Source organism: Castanea sativa, chromosome 2 (genome assembly GCF_040712315.1).
Source record: "Castanea sativa cultivar Marrone di Chiusa Pesio chromosome 2, ASM4071231v1".
Classification (NCBI taxonomy): Eukaryota; Viridiplantae; Streptophyta; class Magnoliopsida; order Fagales; family Fagaceae; genus Castanea; species Castanea sativa.
In genome coordinates, this window is record NC_134014.1 from 6,930,217 (window position 1) to 6,944,439 (window position 14,223).

General features: G+C 33.1%; 2 protein-coding genes across 5 annotated transcripts; one reads left to right on the plus strand and one right to left on the minus strand.

Annotated features, from left to right (window-relative positions):
- The first annotated feature begins 2,078 nt into the window (after positions 1–2,078).
- Positions 2,079–4,200, plus strand: LOC142624688 (histidine-containing phosphotransfer protein 1-like). Of its 3 annotated transcripts, none has more exons than XM_075798377.1 (7): positions 2,079–2,319; positions 2,408–2,544; positions 2,696–2,826; positions 2,995–3,063; positions 3,427–3,498; positions 3,758–3,830; positions 3,962–4,200. In XM_075798377.1, the coding sequence occupies exons 2-7, from the start codon at positions 2,485–2,487 to the stop codon at positions 4,019–4,021; spliced, it is 465 nt and encodes a 154-aa protein (XP_075654492.1). In that variant the 5' UTR covers positions 2,079–2,319; positions 2,408–2,484; the 3' UTR covers positions 4,022–4,200. The 3 variants fall into 3 exon arrangements, with proteins under 3 accessions (XP_075654492.1, XP_075654491.1, XP_075654490.1); XM_075798376.1 differs by having other exon boundaries at positions 2,424–2,544; XM_075798375.1 differs by having other exon boundaries at positions 2,466–2,544.
- A 647-nt stretch (positions 4,201–4,847) lies between these two features.
- LOC142624687 (nucleoside hydrolase 3) lies at positions 4,848–11,521 on the minus strand. Of its 2 annotated transcripts, XM_075798373.1 has the most exons (11): positions 11,381–11,521; positions 10,800–10,913; positions 9,899–10,180; positions 9,578–9,754; positions 9,066–9,350; positions 8,656–8,778; positions 8,232–8,429; positions 7,707–7,960; positions 6,352–6,535; positions 5,761–6,066; positions 4,848–5,372 (listed from the first exon to the last, which is right to left on the minus strand). In XM_075798373.1, exons 1-11 carry the CDS (start codon positions 11,486–11,488, stop codon positions 5,091–5,093), a joined length of 2,313 nt encoding a protein of 770 aa, XP_075654488.1. In that variant the 5' UTR covers positions 11,489–11,521; the 3' UTR covers positions 4,848–5,090. The 2 variants fall into 2 exon arrangements, with proteins under 2 accessions (XP_075654488.1, XP_075654489.1); XM_075798374.1 differs by lacking the exons at positions 9,899–10,180; positions 10,800–10,913; positions 11,381–11,521 and having other exon boundaries at positions 9,066–9,322; positions 9,578–9,710.
- Positions 11,522–14,223: the final 2,702 nt, after the last annotated feature.

A 14,223-nucleotide genomic window follows, 5' to 3' on the forward strand; every position in this document is an offset into this window, starting at 1 on the left:
AGTAAGTATTTGGGCCTTGGGCTTTATTAATGGGCACTAGTTTGTTTTGGACTAGAAGCCTTCTAGAACTGCAGGTCGGCCCATAAGTCGAGAATCCGAGGATTCGTCTGAGGACGAATTTCTCCTCTGACAAACCCACGATGACCTTGGGATTCGCCAAAAAGATCAAGGCAGAATTCTGGAAAAACCGTTGGTTAAGAGGGGGATTTAAGCACCTTCCGGACACAACGGTGTGAGAGAAATATCTCAAAAAAAGGCTACCCCTCCACATTAAAGACCCTGCACCTACCTCCCTGGCCGCATTAATGGGGAAATGACCCCTGAATAGTAGAAGTTAGCCTTCTTGCTATCATTTGAAGACTTTCAGAGGCTGTTGGATGGGACAGGTGTCTAATAGGGTGATTTGCTTTACACGTGGATGAAGAGGGCAGAAGAAGAAGTATTTAAGAAGGGAAGAGAGTAAAGAAAAAAGGGGTGGGGAGACAAATATTAAGAATTTTAACCTTTGAGAGAAGAAAGAGAAATAATATATAAGTTGTCCTCGGCTTACGTCCGGGGAGGTTCATTTTGCCCCGTTTGTCTATTATTTGCAAATACTGTAATATTCTAGCCTGTTCATCAAGTTTTGAATATCACTAAACTAGATTGCGAGCCCACACTCTACAAATTTCATTGTTTAAAGCTCATTGGGCCTGAGCCCACGTGTGTTTTTGGGTCCATGCGCAATTGTGCACTTACAAGTATTATGTGTGGTAAAATAATTTTTCATTACACCCCTAGGTTTTTTTTTTTTTGTGATTGAAAAATGTAGTAATCCCAAATTATAATAAATGCTCTAAATTAACCCTTACCCAAAAAATAGAAGAGCCGCTGAGCACGCGCGTGAGCGCGTGCTTAGAGGCTAATATATATTAAGAGGATTTAGAAAGTTAGTTATTGATTTTTTCTTTGTCAAAAATACCTCTAAATTAATTGACCAACAATTTAAGAATGGGGTTAAAATAGTAAATTGGCAAAACAAAGTTAGTTATTGTTTTTTTTATTGTTAAAAATACCCCTACCTAAAACTTAAAAATGAGGTTAAAATAGTAAATTGACAAAAATAATAAATTTCTACTTTTACGTTGAAATGCCTTCTTACTTCGAATAAACTCCTACTTTTACGTTGATTTAAATTCCTACGTCTACTCACTAACTCCCTACAAAATAGGATCACTCTTTTGTTAGTTTTAAAACTCCTCCAATATACAAAACTCACCCCACGTATTCATCACACTATTAGATTTTTTTTTTTTTGGTGATTGGAAAAAGTAAAAATTTCAAATTATAATAAATACAAATTATTAATTTTTACCCAAAAAATAGTAGAGCCTCTAAGCACGCTCATGAGCGCGTGTTTAATGCCTAGTACTTTTTATTGTGTTATCTTGACTCTACGTCAATATTTTATTTTCTCTTTTGCTTTTTTCAAAATATGGTTAGACATATTACTTCTTCTTTTTTGATGAATGGTTAGACATATTACTTGTACCTAGCTAGGATATGCCATAAGATGATAAGACCAATTCAAAATTGGCTACATCGACCTTAACTGGTTGGTAGTAATTTTTACATAAATTTACCATTTTTTTTATTAATTACAAAATACAAATAGTCACATAAAAATTTGTGATAAAAATTATACATTTTTTATGGAGTAAAACTTAGATGCAATATTTAGGTACTGTTCTTTAGATTCATTTTCTTAAAATTCAGTTATATGATTTTTTTTTTCCATGAAATATATTTTTTATTAAGTACAATTATATGGCCAAATTTTAAGAAAAAAAATTTAAAAAACAATACATAAGTATTGTACATAAGTTTTATCATTTTGATTCTAAAAGAAAAATTTATCATTTTTTTTATAGTAATAGATTTTTTTTCTCTCAACAAAAAAAAAATGTTAAAAGAACTAAACAGAAATATTTGAAAGGTTAATAGTAAATACTCCAATAAAACATATACTCCAATAAAAAAAAAGTTTACTGGTAAGGGGGGCTGAAGCTGAATAAATAAATGCTCATAAATGATGCAAAGGAAGAGAGAATGGTGGGGGGCCTGTGATTCCGTGAGATCAGAAAACACTCAAAAGCAGAGAGAGAGAGAGAGAGAGAGAGAGAGAGAGAGAGAGCACAATTCCAAAGGAGGATAATAAAAGTGGGGGGTTAAAGACTTTACTACTACTGGCCAGTAGAAACACATCCAAAATCCAATACCCAAAAGCCAGAAACCTTGGGATTCAGCTCTGCTCATTCAATCCATCAATTCCCATTCAAGGTTTTTTTAACTCAGCATTTATGGGTCTCTGATTTTGCAATAATATTAGTACCTCAAGATCTGCAAAATTTAACACTCAAGCTTTAAGCTTTATTGGGTCACAGCCTTTTGAAGCTTAAGAGTGGTTTGGTTTTTTGTCTGTGTAGAGAGGAGCAAACTGTAAGCATGGAGGTTGGTCAGATGCAGAGACGGTTGATTGAATACACCAAGTCCTTGTTTATGGAGGTAAAACCAAGAAAATGTATTATAAGTATATAAGCAATTCTCCTTAGGTTTTGTTTTGTTTCTGTTATGTCTGAATCTGATGGGGTTGTTTTTTTTGTTTTTGTTTTGAATGTGTTGCGTTTTCTGCTTTATTTTTGTTTGGTGAGAGAAGGGGATCCTGGATGATCAGTTTTTGCAGCTTCAACAACTTCAAGATGAGAGCAACCCAGATTTTGTTGTTGAAGTGGTCTCTCTTTTCTTTCAAGATGCTGAGAAGCTTCTCAATGATATCACTAGAGCTCTGTGAGTATCCAAGTTCCCTCCTTTTCTGTCTCTCACACATAATCATATTGGATTTCCTTTTTTCTTGGGATGGTTTGCTTTTGGATACTTTGAGTTGAGCATAAAAAGTTTTTAACCTTTTTTTCCATTTTTTCTTGTGGGCTTGGCTTCCCATTTTTCTTTGTACAGAGATCAGCAAAGTGTAGACTTCACAAAGGTTGATGCTCATGTCCACCAGCTGAAGGGCAGTAGCGCCAGGTACACATTAATTTTCCTTCTTCTATCAACCGCTAGTTTTGTTTTGTTTTGTTTTTTTGTTTTTTTGTTGTTATTCTTACAAACCCCTACTTTGCAATATGATCTTCGTTTAACTTGTTGGTCCCTACCCTAGTAATTAAGCTCCTCCTATGTTTCTCCATGTTGTGTTTATTGAACATTTAACCCTACTCTTACACCCTTGAATTATATATTGAATTTCACCAGAAACTTGGTACTGTATTTGATAAATATGTTTTAGAATGAAAAGAAAAACAAGAGTAATATATCAGTCATGATGACTTTTTTTTTTTTTTTTTTTTTCATCTTTTGTCTAAGGAACAAATGGTTTTTTTTTGTTAACAGCGTGGGTGCACAGAGAGTTAAAAATGGCTGCATTGCTTTTCGCAACTTCTGTGAGGAACAGAACGTTGATGGGTGAGTTCTTGTCTTTTTAATTACCAGTAATTGAACCTAAAATTTTAGAAGATGAATTTCTTTTAAATAATCATAGGGAATCAGGGACACAATTTTTTGCAATTTTATTAACATTTGTTATGGCCTGTTGTGAATTGTGATTCCGTGCGAGAGTGACGGTGCTCCAATTACAACTTGTCACTATAACAAGTTATGAAAAAAAGTTTGTGTTAGCTCTTTTGTTTCATTTTTCAATGATGATGGTTATGTTGGATTGCAGGAGCTTGAGATGTTTGCAACAAATAAAACAAGAGTACTACCACGTGAAGAACAAGCTTGAGGCACTATTCAGGGTGAGTAGAATAGACTTTTGCTCAAAGATTGCTGATTTTTGCAAGACTATCAATTGTTATATATGTTATTGTAATTATTATTATTATTATTAATATTATTATTATTTAAAAAATAATATTGATGGTTGCAGCTGGAGCAACAAATTGTAGCAGCTGGTGGGTCAGTTCCTATGATGGAATTGAGTTTCTAAGGCTACCAAATTGCTGGGAAAGCAAGTCTAATTGTGGGGGGGTTTGTTGTAGAGAAGCTATTATATGAATTATGTAACCACTTTTGTCACTTCATGGTTCTCTTCAACTCATATGCTTTTATGAATGAAAAGAGCTTGCTATTTAGAGTCATTTCTCATTATGAGATTTGGAACTCAAATGATGGTTTTCTTTCATTTAACTTGTATTTTCTTCTGTTATTTATATGATATTAACTAGATAATCGTGCTGTTGAGTTATTTTAATGCTTTATAAATGCAATGCATGGCTTCCACGCATTTTGCATCAGTTGGGAAACACAATTTAAAAGGAAAGAGGAGATAAGGTTGAAAAAGAATCAATTTGTACATATCACATCAGGAACATGAAAATCTGGCCCTTTGGCTGGTGCTTGGTGACACATGGTAAGAAGTAGTTTTGCTGTTTATTTGTTTATGAGCCCTTTGGAGCTCTTAGTTGGCATCATATCTTGAAAGTATTTAAAAAGGGGATCATGTTGAACTTGGCCTAGCATAATCCATTGAAATGGACATCCAACCACTATTTAAAATTAGAGGGACCTGGGAATATGAATCTATTTTCAAAGATATGATTCTTTAAGGTCAATCTTGATGTTGGGTCTCTCTCCATATTTTTCAAACAATTCAGCTCCACGATGCTTCAACACAGTGGCACTGCTAAAGAGAACTTATTCTATTGCTTGGGAAAATGGGGCTAAAGATATCAATCTTGTATGATGGGGGATCGTAAAAGCAAAACCCCATACAGAGAGAGAGAGAGAGAGAGAGAGAGAGTGAGATGTAATTATAGACAATGAACATTAGCTTCAATAAAGATATAGGGAAAAGAAAAACTTTGAATGGTATTATTCTAGTCTTCTATCTTTTCTGTTTTTGGTTTCATTGAGCTAATGCAAAGCATAGTGACCACTTCCTGTATCAAAAAATGATCTTATTAAAAAATATCTTTGAAGAAAATCAGTAATACAACTGAAAAATACTGCCCTGCCTTTGTCAGAGAATTGCCTTAACCCTTCAAGCAAAATCAAATTCATATGGGTGGTCTACCCCACTGCCGCCTTTGATCATCAAAACTTCCTATCACCGCAGACTGCTTGGTATCGTTTAGCCTGTTGGCAAAAAGGTCATAAAACACTGTAGAATTCACATTTTCCAAAATTTTGACAAATTTTCCTTCTTTTTCATCAATCACAGTTTGTCCATCTGTGGATTCAACACCTTCGGCAAAGATTTTGACAGGCTTTACTTGCACGTTTGGCTTCAAATCATCAGCGAGGGCAACTGCACCAAGGATTTCCCCAGAGAATATGTCCTGTAGAAGTATAACCTTCAGTCTAGTAGCTAAGCAGTGGAAATAACATGTGGGACATCCAAGATTCTTCAATTCATGGAGATCCAACATATACATGTATCCAATTTGTAACCATCTGCTAAACTTTTAGCATTTTATGTGGGCAACAATCTACAAAAATCGTCTTTAATGTTACAATCTTTCAAATCTTTTGCAGAAAAGTCAAAAAGTGACAAATAAGTCAATCAATGGAAGAAGCCAAAAGCCTTTTATCTAAAGCAAAAAAAAAGTTGAAATTGGGTTGCATCTTTCTGTATTGTGTGTGGATGAGAATGCTATTCTTAGAATGAAAATCATGGAAAGTGTAGGAGTAGCAGTAAAAACTTCATTTCACACATTAAATATTTACCACATGATGATATGAAATGTGACTTTGTTGCAAGCCATATAGCATTGACAGTAATCGGCTGGCGAACTTAGCTTCAGGTGTCCTTTTTGTCTCCTGCAATCTTTGTAAGATCCTTGGTAATGACCCCACTCTACGCTGGATTCCAAGTGGGATGAGGGTGATGTTAAGGTTTGAATCAAAGACTGTCTTTGCAGCCAAAGGGTCAAGAAACATATTAAATTCTGCATATTCATTGGAGCGAATAGTAAAGACATTTCCTTTGTCGAAGACACCACCGCTGATGTGTCCTCCAACTATATATACATCCTGCAATGAGATTTGAAATCATAATGTTAATACCATCAACTAGCCTATCATTTGATACCTGATTTATTTTAACATAATGTCAAGACAAATGTTGAGCTCATGTCGCCCAGTTCATTGTTACAACACTAGTGTAATGTGAAAAGAAAATCATGCTTCACCTAGAAATCTCTAAATATGTTTCTGGTAAGATATGCATCAATTTCAAAATCTTTAGCTTGCTCAAGCACTTTTCAATTCCTCTTCAAAGTTACGTAAGAAATTAACTAGTGCATGAAATCCACTTACCTGGATAAAAGAGGTTGTATTTTCCTCAGACTGAATAATCTTTGCTAGATTAGTTAGGGGTCCATTGGTCAGTATTGTAATCTTAGATCCTGGATCAAGTGTCTTCACTACAGAAGTCCAAACTTCCAATGCTAGAGGCTGCTTCTGAGAAGCTCCATCGTTTGCAGAGTCATCTTGTGTGTACCTGGTACAGAAGTCTATATTTCAATCTCACCCTCAGACTATTCAGCCACATATAGGCTAGACAACATCAAAACACAATGTCATTACCAACCTGACTATGACCAGGTCAGACGATCAGATATACACATGCGCATGATGCAAGAATCAATTGTTCTGATGTGAGGGAAATATTGAACAAGTACAATATCATGCCAATTTATCATTATTAATGTATAAAACAAATGTGATTTACTTTATATGAACCAGCCATTGACTAATCATCTGCTCATTTAATTTATAATAACATAGCGATTTGTCTCCATAAACCTAAAAAATTATTGATTTTTCCTGTTTAAGTATATAGGAGGGATTGCTTCCTGAATAGAGATCTGTTCTGAGAAATATCATTATAAGAAGAGTCTTGGAAAGCAAAAAAAGAAGAAGACCTAGGCATCAGTCAACAGAACAATAGTCACCAAACTAGTGCACGTCTCATCCAACTTTATACCATTAATGTTTCCGAGTAAATCAAGGGTATATTTTAGCTTTGGTTGATCAAATGGCTTCCTCTAGCTCAGAGCATTTTCTATGGGAAATATTCGAGTTTTTTTTGCTTTCTCCCAAGCATCATTTACTCATATACTAAAATTGTGTCTCCTTTCATTAAACAAAGTCCATCTAAGTTTGCATCTTGTCATCTCTAAGTATGGTACATCTTAATGTTGACTCATGGTTTTGATGAAATGCTTATATATAATGATGGAAAATTAATGCTAATGGATTGTGTTAACTAAATATTATTAATACATGAAAAATTATTGAATACTCCAAGAGTACCATAAATGCGTACTCTCCTTTCTCACATTAATTGTGGGTCCCACCATAAATTTAATTAGTAGAATCCATAGTTATGTGAGAGGAGAGAGTACGTATTTATGATATTCCGGAAGTATTTAATAATTATCCATTGATATATGATGAAGAAGGAACTAACTGTATGCAGTGGAAACCCAAGAGATCATAATTCCTACTGGTTGTCATACTTTTTAAAAGAATTCAGACAATTTAATTCACATTGCATATTTTATTTAAAAATAAAAAAGACTAAGAAGTAGATGTGTAAGAAATTGATGCAGCACGTATAAAACATTAGCCTTTATGTGTACTCCTTAAAGGAACATAATTTTAAGTACCTTCTAGGGCTTCGTGGCAAATCTCGCGCTAGACCATAGAGAGTGTCAGAGTCAATGAGTCCACCACTCCCGTGTGGGATAGCCTTAATGTATTTGCAGTCTCCAACACTTGAGAGGATTGAATCAGATTGGTTCATTGCAAATATATCTCCAAGACCAACTGGAATGTCATCACGGCCCATCATATGAAGTAAATCATAAATAATGTCTATTGTTGCAGCATTTGCCCAACCGGTTGGACTCACTATTATTGCCTGGATGAAAGAAGAAATAAAATGCACGTCAAAACGACTTGCTTTTGGTATCAATTGAGATTTCACAACCAAAATAGTTGCCATTTTTACTAGGATAAAACTTATATTGTGCAATATGTTAAGAATGAGTAGTAGTATTTAAGCAGAAAGCAACTTGTACAAAGTGCTCAAATTGTGCATTGCTAGAAAGGTGTGACAACTAAAAGGTAACAACATAAAAGAACCTAAAAGAGGATGCTGGGTGAAACATGAAAAATAAAGACCACTATACCTTGAGGTTGATCACTTCCACAGGTACTTTAAGGAGGTAAAACAGAGCTAGAAAATCTCCGGCACTCATATCCATGTCAAAAACAACAGTTTTCCCAAGTTTTTTAGATCCAAAATCTGGTTTGTAAAGAACTTCTTTGTAATAAGGAAATTGTGTTGTAAAATTAAATCTGCCAGTATCTTGAGGGCGGTTTAGAGCCTGCAAGAAAGTGTGATATAATTTCATCAAGATATATGTCATTGTAAGGATGAAAGACAACCATAATGAGTGCATTGGTGTACTTAAGGATACAGTTAGGCATGAATTGTGCATGGAAATTTTGTGCGTATGTATGTTCATGTGTATCAAGTATAAAAAAACAAATTGGTGTTGAATGAATAATATTCAAGAAATTATGGAAGGAAAGATACGCAGATGAACTCACATCCAAGAAACTTATATAAAATTGTTTGTCTAGTGTGCTGTCATTGTTCTGATTTGGCTTTGCTTCCGTGGCAACTAGCACGCGAACTGCTTCTGGGCCAGTTACTTCTGCTGTATAACCATCCTGTTGGATTATTGCAATAGAAAGGGCATGAACATTTGAACAAGACAAAATATAAGTCCAAGTAATATTATTAATTCTCTACAAATGAAGAAAACTACAGCTTAGCCTGAGCTTAAGTATTATATATGTATGTATCCCCCTACCAAATGCTGACTTTTGGAGGAAAAGAAGCTAGAGCTTTGGTGGGTGAGACATAAAAAATGAGTCCAATTGATAATAACTACTAAAAGGTTGTCTATCAGTCTATTGAGTGCTACAAGACTAAAGCAAGCTACAAAAGCTACCACCTGGCATTTTCCTGTCCCATTCTTCACAATGCAGAATGGATCTCTAAGTCTAGTCTGAACATGACCACTATGTACTCCACCTTTTGTCAAATTGAATCTTGGAACGTCACGGCCATCAAAGAATGGATTGGAGCCATCATGCACCCCATAAGGTTTGTTTGAAGTAACTACAGTTATATTCATATACTCCATTTCAGCAAATTCATTTTCCCCATTCGTGTTGTTTGATTTATGCATGATTGAAATTGCCACACCAGCTGCAAAGGAGTCCCACATATAAAAGTTCTGCAACATGTATTGTATTACATTAACTTACTTTTATTTTTGTTGATAGGATACATTAACGTACTTGATCTTTGTAATTGATGCAAATCATATGTTTCATTGCTTTGTAAGTATGTATTTATACCTCATACTCAAAATTGGCAGTCAAAAGAAAAGTCTTGAAAAGAGTAAGATCATGTTAACATACAGTGACTACAAGTCAACCTCAAGCACCTTTAAGAAATTACCGTATAAAACAGGTCGCCAAGTGTTGTATCACGATCTGTTTTCAATGACTGGAAGCAGTATTGTGCCTCATATGTATTCTGACTCTTCTCAAATGTGTCAAAGAAATTCTTACTTATTGGGATGGTGTTTGTTGCATCCAGAGGAATAAGGGTGATGGGAATACCAGAATGGAAAACCTGAAAGAAACAGAATCACTGTCAAATTCAGTCACTTTTAGCTTCTAGAGATGCACCAATATGTTATGTAAGTCTGTCAAGGTAATCATAAATTATACTAAGACACAATGATTGATTATTAGCATGCCTTAAGAACTGCATTACCTGGTACGAAGCAAAAGGGTCTGCAAATATATTGAATTCTGCGTAAGGATTACTAGTAGAATCTGTAAACAAATTGCCAGGGTCTCCGTTCTTTGACCTCACACTACCTCCCATGATATAAATATGCTTGATATTTCTCTTTAGATGTGCATTTTTCATAAGAAAAATTGCAAGATTTGTGTGTGATCCTGTAATAATTACAGTTATAGGACCCCATGATATCTTGTCAATCATCACTTGCTGAGATGTTGGTTGTTGAAGTGGAGTATACTTTCTTATCCCCTAATTACATGACAAATTATGTGAGCCATGCATAAAATGATATGACCATAAAGAATCAAGATAGAACAAACCTTTAGTTTTCTCATGTGAGCTAATAGAACTGTTATTGAGGTTCACATATGATATTTGCAAACACCAAGTATACAGATCTGCTTAAAGGTCTGTAGCTACTTTTAAAACATCATTCCAAAATCATGGAACAATGGAACATAACAATTGAACATGGTTTGTACTTAATAATGATGGGGACTCAAAAGACCTTAAAAATTTAACCTTATTTATAATACAACAAACGTTTCTCTACTTATTAATGTAAAATTTGTGCTGAATTCTCTGTTTTGGACAAAATAGTGAATATAAATTTGAAGCATCAGTCAACACGTTTCAAGTAAATAAGAAAAGTAAGTTATTAGATATTGATGAGACAATACTTGAGTAAGACTGTCAATTCTAGTTACCATGAAAATCAAACAATGATTTCAGTATTTTAATTGATCATATTATACCTTATTTTCTTTAGACCATAGTCCAATGACAACTTACAGAGGCAATGAATCCAACAAGAGTATCAATACATCAACATGCCATGATTCATAGAAATTACAGTGCAAATTTATACCTGTGGGAGGAAAGCTCTTCGGATTCCAAAGTTGGCATCAATATCTAATCGCCCTCCTCCTTGACCAGGAGGAATAGCTTGTCTATATCTACAATATCCCGCAGTTGTATTCCCCTGATACATAAAATCACAGTTAGAACCATGCACATAATAACATGGGTAGAGAATTATTTCATGGGCTTGTACCTTAGGTTCTCCAATTAAATTCAAACATGTGACTGTATTGACCGATACATCACAAAATGTGTTATTTTCGGCCAAAAACAATGAAAATCCAACTCATTGGTCATTCCAACAATCCAACCACATGATTGAATTTACATGATGGAATTTAATTGGAGAATTTAAGGTAAAACATACAAGTAACTGTGCTGCCCTTATATCACTAGTTTGTGGATTCATTTTGGTTTTTTAAGCTTTTAAACTCAGAGTGAGAACCATTCACACAATATTACATCGTCCATATGCTTTCAGATGACTTATATAGCAAATGTATTTTAGGATTTTAAGGCGCATGCATGCATAAGATCTTTCTAGCAAATTGTTCTTATAAATTTATTACAGAATGTAATTGTTCACACCTGTTCAATAATAGGAAGATAGCCTCCAACATTTGGCAATATAGTACCATCTTCTAGTATCCCACCATCGCCACCAACTCCAACAGCAACGTCATCACGGTCCATCATGTAAAGAATGTCATAGATGTGATTCACAGCATGTCCAGCATCAGACCATGAATTTGCACTGATAGTGACTGCCTGCACCAAAATAATACCAGTGTCACTATGTTATAATAATTCAAGAAAAAAAAAAGTCACAATCTTCTCTGTAATAATCATAAAAATAGTAGGAGCTTTTGAATCTTGATGAAGTGGATAAAGTGATAGCTGACATCAGAGCAAATATATGAAATATGGATGATGTTGATTTCAAACTTCTAGATTGTGTTAGTGCTTTCACAGTGGAAGACAAGTTGATTTTAGAAAGGCTACTTCAATGTACATGATCACTTATTTAGAGAAGTAGTGTCAAGGCAATTCAAATAAAATATGTTTGCTTTGTTTGTCATAGAAATTGAGAATACAGCTAGCCGGCATTAAGGCTAGCTAAAAGTTTGGCAGATTGTCACTTTTGGCCTTTAAGCTTCATTTTTGTTATTTTAGTTGTTAAAGTTTATGTTTGTTGTCAACGTTAGTCATTCTGTCTATAAAATCTGTTAATTATTAAAAAAACTAGTTTTAAATACTTAAAAATCAATAATATTTCAAAGTATTTTTCAATAAAATACACTAAATTTAAAGAGTGTAAATGGTATTTTTGCCAAAAATAAAATGAAATTTTATTACTAATGTTCTGGCTTTAAAAAAAAAAAAAAAATTAACGGAGTTTATGCATAGAAGGATTAACGTTGACAACAAACATAAATTTTACGAACTAAAGTTATATTTTTAAAAAAAATTAAAACTTAGAAGCCGAAAATGACACATTACCAAATTTAAAGAGAATAATTTGTAACTTTTAGTCAAAAAAATCACTTCAAGAAGTAGGCTAAAGCACAAGAGTTATCTGTTGTTTATTGCGATACTAAAAGTGCCCTTTATCTCAATAAAAAAAAAAAAAAATCCAGCTCTCCATTCGAGAGATCCAAATATTGTGAGAAATTATAACTTGAGAAACTTGAGGATTGTAGAAGAATAGTGGTCACGGAAGAGCCCCTCAAATAAGAGATTTGTTGGCTGTGGTCACGTAAGGTGACATGTCGCCAACCAACTTAATATTTAAAATAAATAAGTAAATAAAAGAAAGCAATTAGAAAAAGAAAATAAATGGAAAAAATATAAATTATATATATATATATCATTTTTGTTAATTGTCATTTTGGTCTTGTAAATTTGTATTTACTATCACCATTAATCCTTCTATTCATAACCCGTTTTAATTATAGTAAAATAATTTTTTAACACTTTAAAAGCTACTAAAATTTCTTTCTTTCCTTTTTAAATAAAAAAGGCAAAATTTTTAAGTTTGGTTAATTCTTATTTTAGTATTGTAAGTGTCATTTTGGTCCCATAAGTTCACATTTGTTGTCATTGTTAATCCTTAATAGTAACTTTTTTAGCGAAATTGAGGATAGGTTAACAGTGACAACAAATGTAAAATTACGTTACTAAAATAAATAAATAAAAATAAAACTTATTGGATCAAAATGACAATAGACCTAACTAAAAGAGTGTAATTGATATATTTGTTTTAAATAAAGAAATCAATGTCATTAAACTGAGGATTAAGAAAAGGAAGCCAAGGAGAGGGAGAGGGAGAGGGAGAGTGAGAACTTCAGCGTACAAAATGAGGGGAAAAATCTACAAAACATACAATTTAAACTATTTTAAAATTAAAATTTAGTACGTTGCTTAGTAATAGTCATGCATATAAATAGGTGTAATTAAAAATAATCACAATTACAGACATAAATGAGTTTAAATTATACCTAATATAAGAGTTACAACTTACACATTTTTTAAGCTATATATTTCTAAAATATGTAATAGTTTCTCATTATGTATGATTTAAAATCTAATTGGATTTAAATTCTTTAGTTTTTGTACTCAATAATATACTTGCTACAAAAATTTAGAAAATTAGATATGGCACATGATATAAAATTAAACTCTAATTAAAATGCAATTTAGAATATAATTAAATTTAGAATCTTCAATTTTTACACCCCAATAATTCACTATATGTAAATTAAAAATTAGATAGAATATATACATGGCAATCCAATTGAAATTTAATTTAAAATCTAATTAGATTTATCTTAATTTTGGCTTTATATATATATATATGTATGTATGTATATATATATATTATTAAAAATCACTCTAGTGTGGGAAATATTTTTGTGACCGAAGAAGAGTGCGTTCTTAATTTGTTTTGATAGCCTATGCTATGTGTCTGGGAAAGCATTGTTATTTCAGAATGAAAATTTAAAAATCGGACTAGGTCCCATAGTTTTTCCTTTCTTAATGTTAACATATATAGTGTTGTGGGTTTTAGGCCCAACTAGTTTACTTGTATAGCACTCTTACTTGTATAACACTCTTACTTGTACTACACTCATATTTACTTGTACTGCACTCATATGCCTACTATATAAAGGCACTCATGTATATTCTTTCAGTGAGAAATACAATATTATTAAATTCAGTATTTCTAACACTTAACGGAGGTCTATGTAAAAAAAAATCCAATGTCTTGCTTGTAGATTGTTGTTGATTTTTCTGTGTACGTAGGTTGCTGTGCTTGACAAATTTATTTGAATTTGCACAAAGAGGAAAAAAGAAAAGAAAAAAAGAAAAAGAGTTCCAACAATTTTTGTATTTGGTTGTGACTATAGAAATTTATCCAAAAATTAATTTTT